The sequence below is a fragment of the Crocuta crocuta genome, unplaced genomic scaffold (genome assembly GCF_008692635.1).
Source record: "Crocuta crocuta isolate KB4526 unplaced genomic scaffold, BGI_CrCroc_1.0 scaffold566, whole genome shotgun sequence".
Lineage (NCBI taxonomy): Eukaryota > Metazoa > Chordata > Mammalia > Carnivora > Hyaenidae > Crocuta > Crocuta crocuta.
In genome coordinates this window covers 513,174-534,620 of record NW_027533114.1, presented here as the reverse complement: position 1 = coordinate 534,620, position 21,447 = coordinate 513,174, and the positions used below count along the sequence as shown (strand labels likewise).

The following is a 21,447-nucleotide window of genomic DNA, read 5'->3' as shown; positions in this document are numbered from 1 at the left end:
ATAATTTTACTTTCCAAAGTGAAACAAATTATTTTCATTGCAACTTTTATGGGAATGGTATATTTAAATATGTATTAAATTGTCAGTTTTATTAACAAAAGATTTAGCTCAAGAATTCAGAAACTTGCAAGAAAGAGTTTGGTAAGAAAGAACAGAGGCTTATTAAAAGGCTACGAAACTCAACGTTTTTCATGAATTTTGTAATAGTGTAATTTTACAGGTTACATATGATTTTGACTTTTCTTTCTATCAAAGTAGATAAAGGAAGTCAGTTTACCCTATTCATTTCTTCCCAGTAGGTAATTTATAGAGAACTGAAAATTCTTACATCATTATTTTTATTCTCAAATTCAGTTTTCTAAGTGCTAGGTAACTGAAGCAGTATAATATTTTTCCATTATTAAGAAGGGGATTTTTTTCTAGTTAATTAGGAGTTAGGGTTCAAAAAAGTATTAACAGTCTTGTGAGGAGGAAACAAAATATTTTCAGTTTTTCCAAGAATGAAATAGTTATAAGGACTATTCTCCTAGTAATGGTAGTGGTAAAGCCAAGCTCAAAATGGGTTATGTTCCAAATATATTTGAACTCCTTGGATAAGAGGAGTACCTAACCTTAAAAGATTAGACAATTGGGATAATACATCTTGGGATATGTCTATATTGTGTATATTGCTTTATAGGTCAGCAAGCACATACAAACACACATAGACACCACACACACATACACACACTTACAAAAAAAAAAATAAAAGAACAAGAGGGTTGTTTGACTGGCTTAGTGAGTAGAGCATGTGACTCTTGATCTCAAGGTCATAAGTTCAAGCCCCACATTAGGTGTGGAGACTACTTCAAAAGAAAGAAAGAAAGACAAGAGAAAAGAAAAGAAAAGAGAAAGAAAGAAAGAAAAAAAAGAGAAAACTGGTGCAGGATCATATATCCTGAGCACTTGAACACTTTCTATTGAATAATACTTTAAAACTTCAAACTGAAATACTGGGAACAATTCTCTCACATTTGTTTCTATTGGTTATTTAATTAATTAAAATTAATTAATTACTGCATACCAAATCCTACCCCAGAAAATATAAAGGGGAAAGGCAAACAAAAAAATATCTTTATCTTTGTGGAGCTACTAGATTAGTAAATGAAAGACACAAGTTACCACAAAAATAAATGCCAAAGTATGCAATGTGCCCACAAATCTCCATAGAACTATTAATTATTATAGCTGAAAATGACAAACTCAGATGACTGTCAGTGGTAGAACAGATGTATGGTACAATATACAACAAGAAAAACAGAAAAGCAACCTAGCGTCCTGTAGTAACATAGATGTCTGAGGAAAGGAAGAAAATAGAAGATAATATGTGCTGGATGATGTCCTGTGAATAAGTATCACACGCATGAAAAACAAAATATGTGAAAAATTAAGATGGTGGTTATGTTGGAGGTAAATGATGGTGAAAGGTCCAAAGGGTTTCCAAGGCACTCCCAACATTCTAATATCTAACCCAGAGAGAGGTAACAAATCACTGTGCATAAACTTATATTTTGTGTACTTTTGTTAATGTTTGATATACTCCACAATTAAACAAAATGTTTAAGTGCACATGAGGGGATATATCCTTGGCTAGGAAGTCTGTGAGCATTGCACTGAAGAAGTGACATCTTAACAGATTTGATGAAATTATGATTGTTGTTAGGTGACATTTGTATGAGCTTCTCCTATTATCTCGGCTTCTGTTAGTCTCCCCAACCTGGGCTGGCCACACTGGTTTCTTGCCTTCCTTAACAAGCTAAGCATGCTTCTGCCTCAGGCTTAGTACAACTGCCTCCTCAGCCTGAAGTGTTTTTCCTCCAGATACACATATGGATAACTCCTTCATCTCTTTAAATTTTTCCTCAAATATTTTCTCCTTGAAGAGACATAACTTGATCATCCTTTTTAGAACTGTATTCCACCCACCTAACCCTGCTATTTTCCCCCCAATAGTCATTATCATCTCATACAACGTGACCTATAATTATAATGTATTTATTTCTTATATTTAGATATAATGTCCAATATTTTATGTCTAGTGTCTGCATAAGATCTGGTGCTCTCAAAAAACAGATATTTGGTCTTTTTTGTTTATTGATGTATCACACCCTGAAATATCATGTGGTACAGGATAAATATTATATGTGTGTGTATATAAAATATGTATTTACATGTAAAATACACATTTATATGTAAAATCTTTAAATATTTTAATTAATTCTATGAAATTAGAACCTAGAATTCTAGGTTATATACCATGTATTTTTCATTTATTCACTCATTGAAATCACAAAGGGCGCCTTGTGGCAAGTACTCTTAGTCATTAGAAAATTGAGGTTCAGAAGTTAATTAGCATGTCCAATGTCATAGGCCTAATAAATGACAAAATCAACATTGAATCTACTCAACTGGCTCCTGATCTAGGAAGAAAAGGAGAAAAGGTGAAATATTGCAGGTGGAAGAAAAGTATACATTATATAGCACAGAGCCAACACTTAAATGTTCATGGAATGATCCAGGATGATGTGTGGTGAAAAGAGCAAATCACAGACTACATATAATGATATATCACTTTAAAAAAAGATTTTAAAAAGTAATACTAAACACCTTTTTTTGGAGGTGGAGAAGCTATTAGAATATGTCAAGGAAATGACATATTCTGGTTGGAGGCACAGGAATTAATTTGAGAGAGGTTTCAAGAAGGCAAAATATATGGAAAATGTTCAATTGCTCAATTGGATGTTCACTTCACAGATACTCATTTTATTACTATGCTTCATAATTAATAGATGTTACATATATGGTTTATGTTTCAAATATCATATGATAAATGTAAATACAACACAAAGTCAATGAAGCAAATAGAAAACAAATGACAGATTAAAGAAAAGTCAAATAAGGACAATACTTTCGTCCACAGTTTTTATAAACACAAACCAATCCTATACATATAGCTGTGAATATCTGTTTGTGTGATTATGGGTATTACCAAGCTTTTAGAAGTGTTTATTAGCACCAGGTAGGTATAGGGGAGCAACAGGTGGAGAGGGTTTTCACTGTTTAGTCTTGCCAATAGTTCCCCTGCATCATCTACATGGAAGCCACATGATCTTTATTATATGTGGATGGTCTCCTGCCACTTCCTTTTCTAAATCATCTCATTGGCTTTCACAAGTAAATGAAATAAAACCTAAATTTGCATGCTCTTACAAAACATTACTGATTCATCTCTAGCCTTCTCTTTTGACTTCATTTCCTATTCACTTTCACCTAATTTAGTCAATGATATTCTTTAAATTCCTGAGTTTGCTAGTCTTCCCTGTCTTTTAGGGCTTTGCATTAGATGTTCTCTCATCTGGAATTCTTTTCCCTGAATTTCCTTCCTGTCATTCAGAATCTTGGTGTCAACATCATCTTCCAAAATAGTCTTTCTCCAGCACTTAATCCAAATAGCCCCCTGGAATTTCTGTATCAAATCACTATATTTGGCTCTCTACCAACTTTTATAGTCTGGTATTTTCTGTCAGTTTATTTGTTAATAAGTTTTCTATCTTCCACAATTAGAATGAAAGCTCTAGATCACAGGGGAAGTTATTTGTCTTTTAACCACTGTACCTCCATTTAAAGGCTGTCTGCCATTAAATAGGGGTCATTCAATATTTCTTACNTAGAGGGTCATAGTTTATATGAAATACATTTATCATTTTTACTTGAACAGACTGGATTTAAGTAACTATTACTTTATGTAGGATTGGATTGTCAGTTAATCAGAATTAGTATTATAGTAAGCACAAGGNTGTGATATCAGAAACATAAAACTGAAGAAAAAATATGATACAGCTTTAAAATATATATCTGACATTATAGTCTGTAATAATGACACTAATAAGTGACAGCTGCACCAATTAGTTGAGTACTTATAATTTATTTTAAATATTTTGAATACATTATCTCAATCTTCCTAATATAAGAAACAAGTATTATTAGCACCACTTTACAGATGAAAAAACTGAGGATCAATGATATCAAGTAACTTGTTTTGTGTTTTGGATGATACATGCTAAAGCTAGAATTCAAACCAACAGCTACCACACAGCAAATTTACAATTATTCTATTAACCTGCATTGCTCTATCTTTTACCTTAGATATATTGCTAAACATTACACAACTCTGTTGTAACATAATACTGAAACTTCCAAATAGTATTGGTTCATTAGTGACATTTGTCAAATGACTACAAGATGGTAGCTAATGAGCTCAGTTATATGAAAAGCATGTAGGAACTAATCAAGGTAGACAGCATACAGGATCTAAGCAATTTCAATTTCAAGGTTGTGGAAAAGATTATTACAAAAAGAGAGGAAGGATTATAGGTGTGAAAGTAAAGGGTGTGGAATATAAGAGCCTCATGCTAGAAGCATCATCCAGGTGTATGCCCAAAATTATGTAGACTTCAAATTTTTAAATGTTTATTTATTTATTTTGATAGAGACAGAGAGGATGTGAGTGGGGGAGGGGCAGAGAGAGAGAAGAAACAAGAGAATCCCAAGCAGGCTCAGCACTGACAGCAAGGATGGAACCCAATGCGGGGCTTGATCTCACAAACCATGAGGTCATGACCTGAGCCGAAATAAAGAGTCAGATACTTAACCGACTGAGCCACCCAAGTGCCCAGAGACTTCAGATTTCTAATTGGCTGATTTATTTAGTAATCCTACACTCAGAAATTTCGGCCCACCTAAATTGGTACATCTGTTCCCCCCTAATTTGCAACTTTGTAACCTCAGTCAGGTAGAGAAGTAAACAAGAAAATTCAAACAATTAATAATTGTGTATTATATGTAGGGATAAGTTTCACGCTCATTATGATTTATGGTTATTAATTTAAGTATTAATAGTCGGTTAGGTTTGACAGTTACATGTCAGTTTTAAATTTTTAGTTGGAAATGTTACATTGGCATTAAATATGTGGTTTTACTCATAAAAGAGAACTCCATCAGTTTGAAGAAAGTGTTTCTTTATGAAAATATTGCTCATTTATAAGTAAGAGTCATTCCAGTGCTAGTTAGGTGTACACAGTTGTCCAGTCTGACAGTGGATGTGTTTGAATCAGACATATTAAATTTGTAAATGGTATTTAAAGGTCAATGATATTTTCATTTTTTTAAATGTTTATTTCTTTTGAGAGAGAGAAAGAGAGAGAGCATAAGTGGGGGAGGGGCAGAAAGAGAGTGTGAGAGAGAATCCCAAGCAGGCTCTGTGTTGTTAGCGTAGAGCCCAAGATAGGGGTCAATCTCAGGAACGGTGAGATCATGATCTGAGTAGAAATCAAGAGTTGCAGGCTTAACTGACTGAGCCACCCAAGCACCCCAAGGATATTTAATTTCTAAGCACAAAAATGGAATTGTTGGGAAATTTAATCTATTATATTTACAAGGCAATCAAGCATTAAACAAAGAATACCTAAAGTGATCTTTCTTATTTCATATAAAATTACCAAATTTACAAAAAAGTTAAGATCCATAGGTTGAGCTGAAAGGGTTAAGAAAAACTAAGTTTCTGATTTACAACTTGATCAATTTAAATTTAAGCCTTCTTTAGAAAAAAAAATCAATTGTCAACATTGAAAATGATTGTTTTTCCCACTGGGTCAGGGAATCTTCAAAATACTAGTCTGCTAGTCTGAACTCAAACTCATCCATGGCCCACATAATCTTAGCATTATTTTATTTTTTTAGTTCTGTCATTTTATTTAAGTAAGCTTCATGCCTACTTAAATAAGTAAGTCCCTCCATGTGGGACTTGAACTCATGATCCTGTGATCAAGAGTTGCATGCTTTATTGACTGAGCCAGGAAAGCACCCCAATCCTGTCTTTTATTTGATTGACTCATTTTAGCATCCTGGAATTGCTGAAAGTCTATCTAATAATCTTTGGACTCACACTGTGGCATGGGAAAAATGGCGGACAGGTTACTTAAAAGTTGACTGCTTCCCAGGGGACAGTCAAAGCAGCTGCCGCGTGGAGTGCCGGAGGGCCGGGAGCAATGGGTAGAGCAGTTAAGCCAATGATGCTGTTGTTGTATCCTTCACTGCCCTCAACTGTCTTCAACTTACCACCATATAATATAATATGAATTAGGGCTGTTTTTACTAAACATAGCAGTTAATAAGCACGTATTTTCAGTATGTGATTGAGAATTACTATCCTGGTTAAAAAAAGGTAATTCACTTAAGAATCATATATATAAAATATCATTTTCTTGGAATTTTGGGGAAAGTGCCAAATTCCTTTCCTCACCATCTATATTCATTCAACTAGGAACAATCTGAAATCATTAATTCTTATGCAAACTGAGACCCTATGTTTCATAATTTTGTTGCAACATGGCTTCTTAATGTTTTGTAATAAATGTGCTTGTTTGAGACACTAAGACAACAACAGCAACAGCAACAACAAATTTGATGTGTTAAGCACTTGGGATAGAAAATAGTTTTGATCAAGGACAGCAACAGATAACAGAATATAGGTAAGAGATGGTTCATTTTAATTAACAAATACTATTTACCTGTGAGCCTGTGGAGTAGCGTCCAGGAGTTCGAGAACCAGATGTTTTCCCTGAGCCAATTGAACTCTCTGTACTTTTGCCACTACAACAATGTGTCCGCAGGCATTTCCCATACTCTTTTCGGACCTAGACAATTAAACATTAAAGTTCTATTAGCAAGTAATTCATTTCAGCTGGGAACTGTGGTATAAAATGTATGTTTTATTTTTAGATAATTAATATAATTATTTCCTTGCCCTTCAGATACAAGAAACTCTGTTCAGCATATATTTTACAACACAAAATGATATGCAAGTCATCAAGCTTGAAATTTTGCACAACTGGAGCCTTTTAAAACATTTACACACGCACACACACATGCTCAATCCTGCTATGATGATACTACCTGTTAGTTCGAAGAATAAAAGCTTAAGACTTTTTACAACTCTATTTTGAGCTTCATAAATTTGATTTGAAGTAGCCTGTTGGTGCAACTGATCTTTAAACAGAAACTGAATGAGAAAGTTGCAGAGAGAAGAGGGGATGGAGAAAGTGAGGAAGACGGAGAGAGAGAAGGAGAGAGAAGAGTAAAGGAATGTCTAAACACAGGAGAAAGGAATGTGTTGGGTTATGAATTCCTTTGTTTCTTTGAAGCTTATTTCTCTTAAAAGAGGTCAAATTTATAACTTTAGAATATAAAAGTCAAAATATTTTAAGTTTATTCTTTCATAATAGTTCTACTCAATAATCACAGATTTATTAAATTCTTAATCTCCCTTGTGGTATAAAATCATAGGTAAAAAAAGGAAATAAACATTTTTTGTTAATGTTTTCAAGCAGGAAAGCCTATCAACAATTTCTGGAAAAACTTTTATCATGTTTAAAATTTTTATTACTGCTATTTAATCAAACAAGACATACAAAAATAAAACAGTAACTGCCCTAAATCATCTTTCCACTATCTACGACAAAAAAATACTCCCCAACAATGTGTTCATCAACTAAAAACACATTCTGGCACATTTATATTCATTATGAAATAATGCTGTGTATGTAGTTATTCTTAGCTCTTTATCTGTTGAACTCACATGACTTCATCCTTTCCATAATTTATGACAATGTCAGATTCCAGCGTAACTTTTTTTAAAGCAAAGTTATAAATATATGCTTTTCTGAGGGACATTATTATTTAGAAGCAAAGGTAAAAGAGTGTGAATCATACATTAATATTAGCATTCAAAACTGAAATATTACATCTTAATATTGGAAAGCTCATTCTATGAAAGATATAGCATGATCAGAGATAGAATAGATTCGGATTTGTTCAAAGAATCCACCATTATTAAATGCTTATCTGTGACAGAAACAACAATATGGAGACAAGTGAATCAAAGCGTAGAGGAGAAGTGTCTGCAGGCAGTAGGTCAGAGCCCCAAGGAAGGCTTCTCAGAGAAGACAACTTCTGAGAGAACCTTCAAAAGATAAGTTGGAATCTGTCAGGCTGAACCACAGGTTGAAAGAAAGGCCAGACTAGAGAGACAAGGGCATTCTAGGTGTTGCAAACAGTGTGAGCAGTTTTGAGGACACTCTCTGACCTGGGATGTCAACATTACATTCTTTAATATCCTCGAAATTATATTGATATGTTTTCCAATCAATTTCTTCTATGCTACATTTATGAATAATTAGAAATGATTAGTTTTGTTCAGTGTTTAAAATAAGAGTCAATTCATGTTTTGTTAGTTTTCAAAAGAAATGTCTGCCCACTTGTCTGTATATCCAAGATTCATGTGACCTGGGGAGTATGGAATGAAAAAGCTGCTAATATTTTTTAAATATTTTATTTAAATATTTAATAATAAATAAAATTTTATTTGAGAGAGAGAGAGCATGAGTGGGACTGAGGGGCAGAAAAAGGGAGGGAGGAAGAGAATAAGAGAGAGAGAGAGAGAGAGAGAGAGAATCTTAAGAAGGTTCCACACTCAGTGCCGAATCCCACATGGGGCTTGATCCCATGACCCTAGTATCATGACATGACCTGAAATCAAGAGTTGGATGCTCAACCGACAAGCCACCCAGGTGCCCCAATAATCTTATGATTTTTAATTGCTATTTACTAGGAATTGTGCTAGGTCCCTCCCTCAGAATGACTCTGGGGAATAATTATTACCTACACTGAAGATAAGAACACCAAAAAGGTTAAGCAATGAAAAGAAACTGAAAGACTGAAAAGATTAAGCAATATATGCTTCATGTGAAAAAATCCACTTCTCATAGGTGCTCTACGATCAGAAAGTTCTTTCTAAAAGGCCAAATTTCTAATATTAATGTTAACATTTTTATTAAAGTAATATATTAAATTATCCCTTTCTCTGTATCTAGAAAAAATAAGGACAGATGCTTTAATTAGAATTTGAGAAAGTTAAAATAATCTCCACCCAAAGGTAAGCACTATCAATTATAGTTTAATATTAGTCCAGAATTAATAAAGTATCCCCAAGAACCTAAATTTTGATCATAACCTACATCCCATTTTGTTTTTCCTAATATACTCAACAAGCATATTTTTCTTTTTTAGAAAAGAAAGTGTATTTTAATGAAGTGATTTAAATTTACACAAATATTTTAGGAGAGAGAGATAGAGAAAGAAAGAGAGATACAGAACCATTCCCCTTCCTCGGACAAAGGGAGCAATATTGTAGAAGCCATCGGAATTCATCACAGACTATTTACATTTTTCAACAAAGATTATATATTCTGAACTGATTATATAAATAATCAGCAAATCAAGATATCTGGTGATACCAAGTTCCATATTCAGGTATACTACTTACTGAATCTTTACTGATTTGACTTTATTCTTCTGTTATTAGATTTGAAACACTAAGCATATGTTTTAAAAAGAAAAATAACAAAATAACATGGGATGTGTCTATGACATATTTTCCTTTAGATTAAGATAAAAAATATTTGATTGTTCAATCATTTCCATATTCTAATCCACTAATTCACATGATACTCCTCTTATCCCAATCAATATGATATCTATTATTTTAATATTATTCTAGAATAAAGAAAATGGAAAAGAAACTATGTTACCAATGGTATATTTTTTTATACTCTCAGATCAGAAATAATGTAATATGATACCCTCTGAGATTTATCACATAATTGAGTGTATAACAAAAGAAAAAGTGACAACTTTAATGTCACCAGTATTACTGGTACCAGTAATACCATGCAATCCACAGTCAGAATAGGACTGATAACTCAAAGTTTGATTTTGTTAATGAGTTGAATCAATCAACAAATAACCCTATAAGACAAAATATCTCAACAATGGAATACTTCATATTTCTCTAATCAAAACATGACAACTACATCAGCATGGTCATATTACTGAATTCAATCAAATGGCTTAAAAGAAACTTCTTAAGAGAATTAAGATTGCTGAAATGTCCATACTACCCAAAAACCTCTATAGACTCAACGCAATCTCTCAAAATTCCAATTTGAATTTTCATAGATACAACCATCCTAAAATTTGTATAGAAACAAATGCGCGTGTGCGCACGCACGCGCGCGCACACACACACACACACACACACACACCCACAGTAATTCTAAGAAAGAATACCGCTGGAGGCATCACTCCTTGCCATCAAACTATATTACAAAGCTACAGTAACCAATACGGTATGGTGTTGATATAAGCCAAGAGAACAGAATTAGAGAGCCCTAAAATAAATGCTTGCATATACTGTCTACTAATATTTTACAATGAAGCCAAGAATACTGGTGGAAAAAAGGACAAACCCTCCAATATATAGTTTAAGGAAAACTAAACATGCAGATGAATGAAATTGGGCCCAACTTAAACCACTCACAACACTTAACTCAAAGTAAATTAAGGACTTAAACCATAAAACTGCTAAAAGAATATATAAAAGAAAAGTTCCTAGACATTGGTGTTGGCAATGATTTCTTGGACATGATATCAAAAGCATAAGCAACAGAAGCAAAAATAAATGAGGCTACATCAAACTAAAAAGCTTCTGAATAGCAAAAGAAATGATCAACAACACAAAAGGGCACTCTACAGAAATGAAGAAAATATTTGCAAATCCTATTTCTGTAAGGGGTTCATATCTAAATTATAAGATTTAAGAACTTGTAACATGCAATGGCAAAACACCAAACAATCCAATTAAAAATGAACAGAAGAGGAGCACTTGGATGGCTTAGACAGTTAAGCCTAGACTCTTGATTTTGGCTCAGGTCATCTTCTAATGGAGGGATTGAGCTCAACATTGGTCACCTCACTGACAGTGCGGTGCATGCTTGAGGTTCTCTCACTCTCCTTCTTTCTCTGTCCCGCCCCTGCTCTCTCTCTCTCTCTTCTCTCTCTCTCTCAATAAATAAAAAAAATATTAAAAAAATGAAGAGAGTAAATGAATAGACATTTTCCTTAAGAAGACATACAAATGACCAATATGAAAAGATGCTCTATAGCACTGATCAAGGAAACGCAAATCAAAACCAGAATAAGATATCACCTCCAACCAGTTACAATGGCTCTCATCGAGAAGAAAAAAGAAAAAGAAAAGAAGACAAGAGATAGTTAAGTATTGGTGAGGGTGTGGACAGAAGAGAGTCCCTGTGCACTGTTGGTGGGAATGTAAATTGGTACAGCCATTATCAGAAGCGATATACAGTTTCCTCATAAAATTAAAAACAACTACAATATGATCCAGCAATCTCACTTCTGGGTATATATCCACAGGAAATAGAATCAGGATCTCAAAGAGACATCTACACTCCCATGTTCATTGTAGCATTATTCACAATAGCCAAGACACGGAAACAACCTAAGTGTCCATCAATGGGTAAATAGATAAAGAATATGTGGTACATACATGCAATGGAATATTGTTCAGTCACTAAAGAAGAAAATCCTGCCATTTGTGACAACATGGATAGATCTTGAGGGCATTATGTTAAGTGAAATAAGTCAGACAAGGAAAGACAAATACTGTATGCTATCACTTATATGTGGAACCAAAAAAGCTTAACTCATAGAAACAGAGTAGAACGATGGTTACCCAAGGTTTGGGCTGGAGGAAATGGGAAGATGCTGGTTACAGAGTACAAACTTCCAGCTATCAGATGAGTAAGTTCTGGGGATCTAATGTACAGGATGATAATTAATTATAGTTAACAAACTTATATTATATACTTGAAAGATCCTAAATGTTTTCACCACAATATAGAAATGGTAATCCTGTGAGTTGATGGAAGTATTAGATAATACTATAGTGGCAGTCATTTCATAATATATGTGCATCAAATTAACATACTGTATGTCTTAAACTTATATAATATTTATATCTCATTAATATGTTAATTTAAATAAAGGAATAGAAGAAAAATCTCCTAAGACATTTTTGCAATCGCAATCAAGATTACCTATTTTTTGTTTTGTTTTGTTTCTTGTTTTTGTAGGGAGGAAGGTAGATAATTCCATGTTTTCTATATTCTCTGATGTTGGGTCATGTTCTTGATACTCAATAAAAATGTCATCAAAATTGGAAAATTCAAAACATAAAATGAATGAAATAATACGCTTATTACTTGTTAAAATAAATCATAATAGAAACCTTCTAATTCAGGAGTTGGTAATTTTTTTTTTCATGAAGGCCCAGATAGTCAATATCCAGGCTTTGTTTATCAAGAGGCAACAAAAGATGCTGTTTATGTACTTATTGTAAATTTCAAATGTAACCACTTAGAAATATAAAAACCATTCTTGGCTAACTGGCTGTAAACATTAAAAGGCACCTGGGTAGATTTGACCCATGAGCTGTTGTTTCCTAAACTCTGTTCTAATGAATCACAAACTTGAGTTTGATCACATATATTTTTTCAAATTTCACTTATGTTAAATCTGTTAAATACACTAAAAATTCTATACTTTGGATTCTGAGGTTCATTATCTCTTCCTGGATATCAATTCCTACTTATACCAGTATGTATACTTATAAGATGAGAGAAATAAAAATAATTATTGGGAAAACCCTAGGAGATACTGGCTGATAAAAAATACTAATATAAAAATTAATATACACAGTATAAAAAAATTTTCTGCTCTAAAGGAAATTTCTATATAACATAAAATTTTTAATTTTATCACCCCAAATTCCTAGCTAATACATAATATAAAAATAATGTGTACATTTGAAGATGTTATAACTGCTTACGATGACTCAAGGCTCAATATTCCCTTACTTACACAGACAAATGCTACCTTTTTCTTAACCTCCTGATTTTGCTCCCATCTTTTTACATATATTTCTTGTGACAATCAGTTATGACGTTCTTCTATCAAAATATAGAAATTTTTCCCAAGCGTTTAGTGTCTCTGACTTCTCTGAAATGTTTTACAGTGCTAGCTGCTGTCTATTTCTAGACATGTTCTCCTACCTTTAATTTAGTATACCATCATCTTTTCCTAGGACACTTCCTTTTTTCCATCTCTATTCCTACTCATCATTTACATGTCCTACTCTTTATACTCAAGTGTGCTAAACTGTGAGCTGTTTACATTACCTAATTCTTCATCTTCCTGAGTTAAAAAAGCTAGACTATGTTTTCCAGTCTTTCTTGCAGTTTATGTGGTACCACTGATAGGATCTTATCTGATGGAAGGTGAGTATTAGTGATGTAAGCCTCTTTCAGACCTTTTACACAAGAACACCTCTTACTCAGACTGCCTGCTTGATGTCAATATTCAAGATGACTGTGGAAATCATATATTAAGGTTGGTTGAGACCTCAGTAGCCTATGTTCCTCCATGAGGAGGCACCATCAATTGGGCCGTAAGTATAAAAATTAATATTTAGTGGATTAAACAACTGCAATTTTAGGGGTGTATACTAAATATCTGGGAGGATTAATCCATTCTAATATAACCTCAATTAATTCTAATCCATTAGATTAGAATCCATCTATTCTCTGATAACCTGTTTACTTTTCTGCAAGCTACATTTATAGGCCTGAGTAATCATTACTATTCTAGCATTATTTATGATGTCAACGCATGTTTGATACCTACCACCACATACAACTGAAACAGAAGACAACTGACTCATGGTGACAAGCGGACACACTTCTCAAGTTTTATTTACGGTCCCATCAGTCTCTCAAACCAAAATTCAGAGACATAGATATCTTTACTTTTTATTTTTTCTGTTGTTATTTTCCAAAGAAAAAATTTTAGGTGGTGTTATTTCTTCCTTAGAAAATATTTTCACATTTTGACATTTCATTTTCAGAGCCACCTCTCAATATCTCATAATTATTTTTATTACCTCCATGTTACACATGAAGAAACTGGGGCATGAGAAGGTTAATTAACTTGCCCAAAGACACATAAGCTTTTAAGTAGAAAAACTAGGATTTAGACCCAGACAGTCTTGGCTCAAGGGTCTATGTGATTGGAACTATAATGACCATATTTTTAATAGAGTTAAAAAGTATAAGATGAGAAAATCAATCTTGAGATTTCTAAAAAATGCAATGAAAGTATTTAGGGGCTAAAATTAACTTTGAAAATGAATATTTTAAGTCATTATAAATGTGAAAAAGCACAAAAATAGACCAGCATAAAAAATTAAATATTGCCTTCTAATCATCTAACTTATAGATTTTATAAAGGATGCTTTTAAAGAAAAGAAGTACAGAAACAATTACATAGTACTTCATTATCCATTTAAGAAACATAAATTTTATCATAAAATGTTATTTATATTTTCCAGTGTATGCAAACTGGTTTTTAAAGAAAAATAGAAAAACATATATTTCTTAGACTATATATATATATGTGTGTATATATACACATATATATATATATACATCCCACAGCTCCATAACATCTTAGAAAACCTATTTCTAATACACAAATTCCATGTGTTTGACAATAAAAATATTAAAGACTATAAGGTCAAGCCTAAAAGAATATATTTCTATTCACTGTCCAAATCAGAAAATATTTTGATTTTTTTGCAGTTAAATACATTCACCAACTATTATGCTTTTATTTTGTGTCTTTTGTCTTTACTATTGTAAAAAAATTAATAAAAGTAATATATTCATTTCTTAGAGGCCAAAACATCAAGAATGATTTATTTACGTTATGGTTCCTTTGTTATCATGAGATATATATGCCATTTATTCTTGAACAGAGAATTTTTGCTTACCTTCTTTTGTAGGACACAATGGAAAATGAATATAAACATTCCCTGTAGAGAATTGAAAATGGTGAAGAGATATGCCATGATGACTGTGCTTTCATTAATATACATGAGTCCGAAGGCCCAGGTCAATCCTAACAGGCAGAGAAGAGCTATTGCACCTATAACCCATGACCTGTAGGGAGAAAAGAAAATTAAGGGTTATCAAATGATTGGTTGTTAATTAACACGATCATATCATATCAACAATACTGACACTGAAAAAAATGTTACGGTAAGTTTTATTGACAGAAAATGTAAGACAGGTGGTATAAGTACTTTAAGATTTTAATGGGGACTACAAGTTCTCAAACTTGAGGAGATATACATGAATGAAAATGTTATGGACACAAAAATTCATTTGAGCAAAAGCAGATTTGTACTATTAAATTATTCATGTATTTGCAGCACATATGCAAATGATATGGAGATGTAATTATGGTGAATGGCAAGGGGGAAAAATGTCTATAAAGCTATGTTAGTTTCCACTGGCCTCATTGTTATGATAACATTTGTTTGATTGGACTCTCTCCATTCGTGCTTCATCGGACACACTTTTACCCCATTTTTCCAAATTTCCTCTTTTTCCATAAGAATTTTAGTGTTTACTGACAAAAACAGAGCTCATATTAGAAGGAGCCAGTATATGGAATATATGTATGAATTTTAGGAGCTCTATTTGTCTGATTCTATAGTTATGTAAAACAAATGTGATACAGTGGGTGGAAAAAGTTGTTCCACTCTGGATTGAAATCTACTTTGCCTTTGGATTGATGTCTTCTAGGTTAAGCTGGACTAGACTCTGGAAAATCAGGTAATTGGCAGCTGTGTTGAAAAGAATCTTAAAAGCTCAGAGCACCTTCATCTCTTTGAAGGATCTGTATATTCGAAGGAGAAGATGAAGCTGAGAATGGGATGGAGCGGTATGAACAAAGTAGGCTAGAATGGAAGACAATTCTCACTCTCCATTCCCTTAGTTTCCTCCAGCTGCCATTCGCGATAGTAATCAACGGGTGACAAAAGTCCATATATTCGTGGTTATGTGTTATGCACTTACTATCAATGTAAAATGAATCTTTCCAATAGACGGGATTACAGTAAGTGAAAATATTTTCCTTCTCAACTCCTAAGTGTATGGGAAAAAAGGACCAAACCAGTCTAGATCTCTCTATATACTCATCAAACCACCCTTTCCTTTCCCAGCACACCTCATTTGAACAGAGTAAACTAATACTTCTTTTCAGTAGACTACACTCCTCCACTCGCATTGTCTAAGGAAGAAATATTTATGGGAATTGAAACTTTGCAACATGAAGGTGTTAAAGAAGAAAACACGTGTATTTACCATAATCTGAAGCTGGGTTGAGTAAAGTTTTCAGAGACAACTACATCTTAAGAAAGATATGGTCCCAAAGTAGTCAGCTATTATTAAAGTCTTGTTAAAATTAATGGTGAATATTTACTATTTTTCTTCAACAACCATCAGTTACTATATTCAATATTTAAATATCCACTAAATTTAACATGTTCAATTTAAAACATTAATGTTATTGAATAAAGAATCCCTAACCAGAGGCTTTCCATTGTATGTGGCATGTTTGCTTATATGAATTAGAAAACATCTTAGATATTAATGTTTTATTCCATAGTTAGATTAAAAATATGGAACTTTCAAGGTAAAGCTCTCAGCTTCTTACAGACATTGGAAAAAGGAAAAATGGAAAGAATACCATTAAATCAAAGCAGAATTGCTATTTAAATTTAGAAAAACAAGGATAGGATAAAATACTCAAGTTAGCTAGTATATACTAGAAACACATGACAGGCCCAAGAGCTAATGATATAAAACTGCAATGAGCCCAATTTTTAAAGAAAAAAAATAAGAGCATGAAGAACTAAGTGAAATGTCATTGGAGAAAATGAAAACAAAACTCTTCACCAGAAGAACAAACTGAAAGTCTACAGTAAGGTCACTCCTAGGTTGCCAATCTTAAGTTTATTGTGGCAGGACACGTAATTTTAAAATGTACAGAAGAAAAGGGCCCAAATATCAACATTTATGTTTACTCTTATCAATTTGTACAGGCTTGTAGCTTTGTTTCAGAAATTTAAAGGATATATTCATAAACAATTAGATCATTAATCCAGTGGCATATGTCAAAACTAAAAGAGGTAATTTTGCATACATAACATTGAATTTTTGAAGGAAGCATTTTTTTCCCTTTTTGGATGTTTAAAAGAGAAATTCGTTAATATCCAATGCAATTGGGTGGTTTTATACTCGGAAGGTCATTTTGAAGATACCCCGCTAAATCACAAAATAATTTAAGATGAGCGATGTCCAAACAAACAACAGAAATGACGACATGTGCAGCACAGAGGAACACATCACAATGAAAGGAGAAAGCTACGAAAAGCGAAACGAGTCTGTACCACATGAAGTTGCTATTACTGTGGCACTGATTTCAGGTGATATCCAATTAAAAGAGGTGAAGCAGAATTTGCTTTTGGCAATACACCTGCAGCATATTTATTCTGCATACAAGTGGTATGCCTGATTATTTTCCTGCACAGTTTGCTCTTCTGCCTCAATGTGAATGACAGAAGCTCTAATGATTTTTCAGGACTGATCTGACAGCTGGTTCATGGGACCACACTGATAAATGGAATTTATCAGCCATTCAGGTCATTCTTACTTGATGAAGGGTCTGTTATCCTCATAGCTAAAGAATGCATAGACATAAAGACAAGAACACCAACATTAGCATTTTATGACAAAGATTTCATATGAAAAATATTCTCCTGGTCCCCAAAGACCTCTGTACCCCACCTCCCTATAAGGCATCATAGCCTTCCCTTTATATCCAGAAGGTAAATCCTAAAATGACCATGAGAACTTACATAACAAGGAATAAAATCAATTTTACAATACTGCAATAGCCCTTATGAGACTAAAAAATTCCATTTTTTCATCATGTGCTCATATTACTTGTGACTTGAGAGAGACATTTATTTCTTAGAGATTGCATTTCTCTAGAGAATGAGAAATCTTATGAGCAATCTGGAAAAGGCTTGGGGGCATACTTAAAATGACACACTTCTTGTCACCTAAAGATATCCTTATTCTGTAATATTAGTAGGTAAGATTACTTAATTATGGACAGTACGTTTCTAAGTAATTTTAACTTGCAGATGATTGACTGACCTGAGTTAAAATTGAACACTATAGCCCTTTGAAAATAATCGATCCTGACCACTTTCTCTTAGTGTACTAAGAAAAAAACCTGAATAATTTTTTCTAATAATAGAAGCAAGCATACAGCACCGTTCATGATCACTTACATTAACTAATTTATTTTGTATCATTCTGATGAAATAAGATCCCAGTGCCAAATTAGTAAAGATTAAGTTAGGGAACATTTCAGATCATCCTTTTGTAAACAGTCTGTTCAGTGAATTGTGACAGAACAGAAAAGAAGAGAAACTCTGCTCTTTTCTCTTTTTTCTTGCTAGGGGCAATCATTTCCAATATTATGCATACACAAATAAAGCTTTCGGCTCCAACTGTGATGCATTTTTGAATAAAGAGAACTACTGATGGGAAACCTCGCTTCTCCAAAATGATGACAGAATAAAGAATGAAGTAAGAGCCTGGGATTTAAATCCAGTTTGTCTGGAATTAACATCCTAGATCAGCCACTTAACTAGTTAATTGATCTCAGGCAAAAATTAATTAACTTGTGTTTGTGTCAGTTTATACATCTATAAAATGGTGATAATCATATGTAGGTTTCCTGTGATTGTGGAATTATATATTATGTATAAAGTTCTCAGAATGGTGCCTGACATGTATTATGTACAGTAAAATTATTGTTATCATTGGACTATTTAAAACTCGAGTAAAGTCACACTGAAAATATAGTCTCTCACCCAAAGAATAAAACACCAAATAATAGATGTTGAGTAGTCAAATTCACTTGAGGACATTTCAGGAGCAATATTATGCAGTAAAATAGATGTGGTGCAAATAAGTTTGTAAATGGAGCAGGGAATGGCTAACTGTGCTGTCTAATATGGTGACTACTGGCTACATGGGTTATTTACATTTAAATTCTTTAAAATGAAATAAAGTTTAAAATTCATTTCCTTCATTACACTAGTCGCATTATAAGCACTCAAAAGCTTCAGTAGCTGCCATATTGAACAGTGCAGTTCTAGAAGATTTCTGTGTTCACAGAAATTTCTATTGGACATTGCTGGACTAAGACATTCAAAGAGGGTTTTAAGCCAGAAAATGGAATTCCAAGTGATATTTAAATAATGCCATGGATATGTGAAAGGTAAAGAGCAAAGAATTTCTTAGAATTGATCATTTGTAATAGTAAACTGTTCCTAGGAAGAAAATCTTGTGCTTATATTAATATTGAAAATTTATAGAACATAATAATATGAGATTTATTCTATTATATACATTCCCATTGCATCTGTATATTCCACCTGTGATTCCAAGTTTATGATTGGAATTACTATGTGTACCTTCATTTGTATAGTGGAATGTCAAGTAAAGAACGTTTCAGAGGCTGGCATATAAGAATATATGCAAACACACTGTAGGAAATTGTACTGAGCTATCTAAATGTTTCAAAAAATAAAATACAAAACTGCTCTGTAATCGCTTGAGTGAGATGTTTTGCCATTAATGTGAAATATCAAAACAGGGTACAATTCAGCAGCTTTTGTTGGCAATTGTGGGAAGGCACCAGTTGTTCCACTCAATAACCAAGACTGTAATTCCAGCTTCGCTTACAGTTAGCCACAGCCATGCATTTAAGTAGTGTCCACTGGGATGTGAACAGAAGTGAATTGTGACATTTCTGGGTCCTGCCAATTAAAGGACTGGAGTCGGGCTTCCCTTGACCATTTTTTCCTCCCCTCTTTGCTAGGAGAAAATGACATTAGAGTCTCAGACTTAGAAATGGAAGCTGTTTACTGATGTGGAGCTGCCGTATTAGACTTAGACCATTTTTATATAACGAATTTAAGCCACTATATTTCACAGTACTTTTTTAACTGTGGCCTACCCTGTGCAATAATTGATAAAGCATTTAATTTGTACATTTCAGCTCTAAGAATTACCAGTTCATATTTAATACAAAATTCATGCTAATGGACAAAGAACCATTCATTAATTTTATTTTCAGAATATAATAATATACAATAATTCAAAATTTAAAGAACACTGAAGATTACCTATAATATATCAGTGCCTTCCATCATTTTGTCAGATATTCTGTGGGCTTAGAGGATCTAGTTTTATAATGTCTCTCCACTAAATTTAAGTTAAATTGATTGTAATGTTGCCACCAGTTAACGCAAAAAAATTATATGCTATTGATTCATTTTTTATTTAAAAATATCTACTTAACTAGTCTCTAAAGTTGAATAATTTTCATTCTGATTTGCCAATGAAAGTCTATCAAAATAAAATTTCATTCCATGTTGTATGACTTTCACTGCAGTTATTTTAAGATCTTATAAAAATAGGGACACAAAGGCCTAACATGCTCTTGGCAGATGTTAACAGGAACTTTCAGGTTTTCTTATAAGTGGTGACTTTCTGTAAAATGTCTTATACATACAATTTTAAGAAACAAAGAAAAAGAGACCCTCCTTTCTTTAGCAAATATATTTTTCTTTTGTCAAACATTTTAGTTTATTATTTTATTCAATAACATTTAAAATTGAAAGCTTTAAATATTAATGTCTTAAAATTATCTTAAGATGTGATCATGAGATGGGGCACTTGGGTGCTCAGTTGGTTGAGTGTCCGACTTCAGCTCAGGTCGTGACCTCCCGGTTCGTGGGTTCGAGCCCCACATCGGGCTCTGTGCTGACAGCTAGCTCAGAGCCTGGAGCCTGTTTCAGATTCTGTGTCTCCCTCTGTCTCTGACCCTCCCCTACTCTTGCTGTCTCTCTCTCAAAATAAATAAAACATTTAAAAAAATGTGATCATTAGAATCAATGTCAGAATCAAATTTTTAGGGCCCTCTGCACAGATTGATAACACTTATGCATATATTTATATATTCTATAACAATTTCAAATCCCACTAAAGGGCTATAAAATCTATCCTCATGGAAACAACTCAGAATACATCCTCAAGAGGCCTGATTTCTTAGCCAAAATATTAACTGATATATATACTAATCCGGTGATATAAAGATTCGTAATACAGAATATCAATATAGACAGATAATGAAAGGATAGAAACAACATGAATGAATCAAGTTAGTAATAGGATAATTTTTCTCTAATTTCAAAAGTTCAAAAGAGAATATTGTTTTGGGGCATAATTTTTGAAGGAAATATCTAAAATTCAAGATATAAGGAAGATAGATTAAATAATTTAAAACTTTCCTTTCTATTATATTTACATATAGAATTTTTTTTTAAAGTAGTGGGATGGGTAAGGTTTGGTATGAAGGAAGACGGAGTGATGGGAGTTATATCTGAGAATTTAATCCTCACGTCAGAAGATCTGGTCGTTAAGTCACAGCAGGTATAGGAAAATG

General features: G+C 33.1%; 1 protein-coding gene across 1 annotated transcript in view; it reads right to left on the bottom strand.

The window, feature by feature from the left end:
• Positions 1-21,447, bottom strand: part of ADGRL3 (adhesion G protein-coupled receptor L3) — a 517,257-nt gene that overhangs the window by 29,135 nt on the left and 466,675 nt on the right. The window contains exons 20-22 of the mRNA XM_077746215.1: positions 17,572-17,598; positions 14,843-15,011; positions 6,609-6,734 (exon numbers count right to left, since the gene is read on the bottom strand). Of these exons, the coding sequence (XP_077602341.1) occupies positions 6,609-6,734; positions 14,843-15,011; positions 17,572-17,598 (322 nt within the window). The remainder of the gene's footprint in view (positions 1-6,608; positions 6,735-14,842; positions 15,012-17,571; positions 17,599-21,447) is intronic.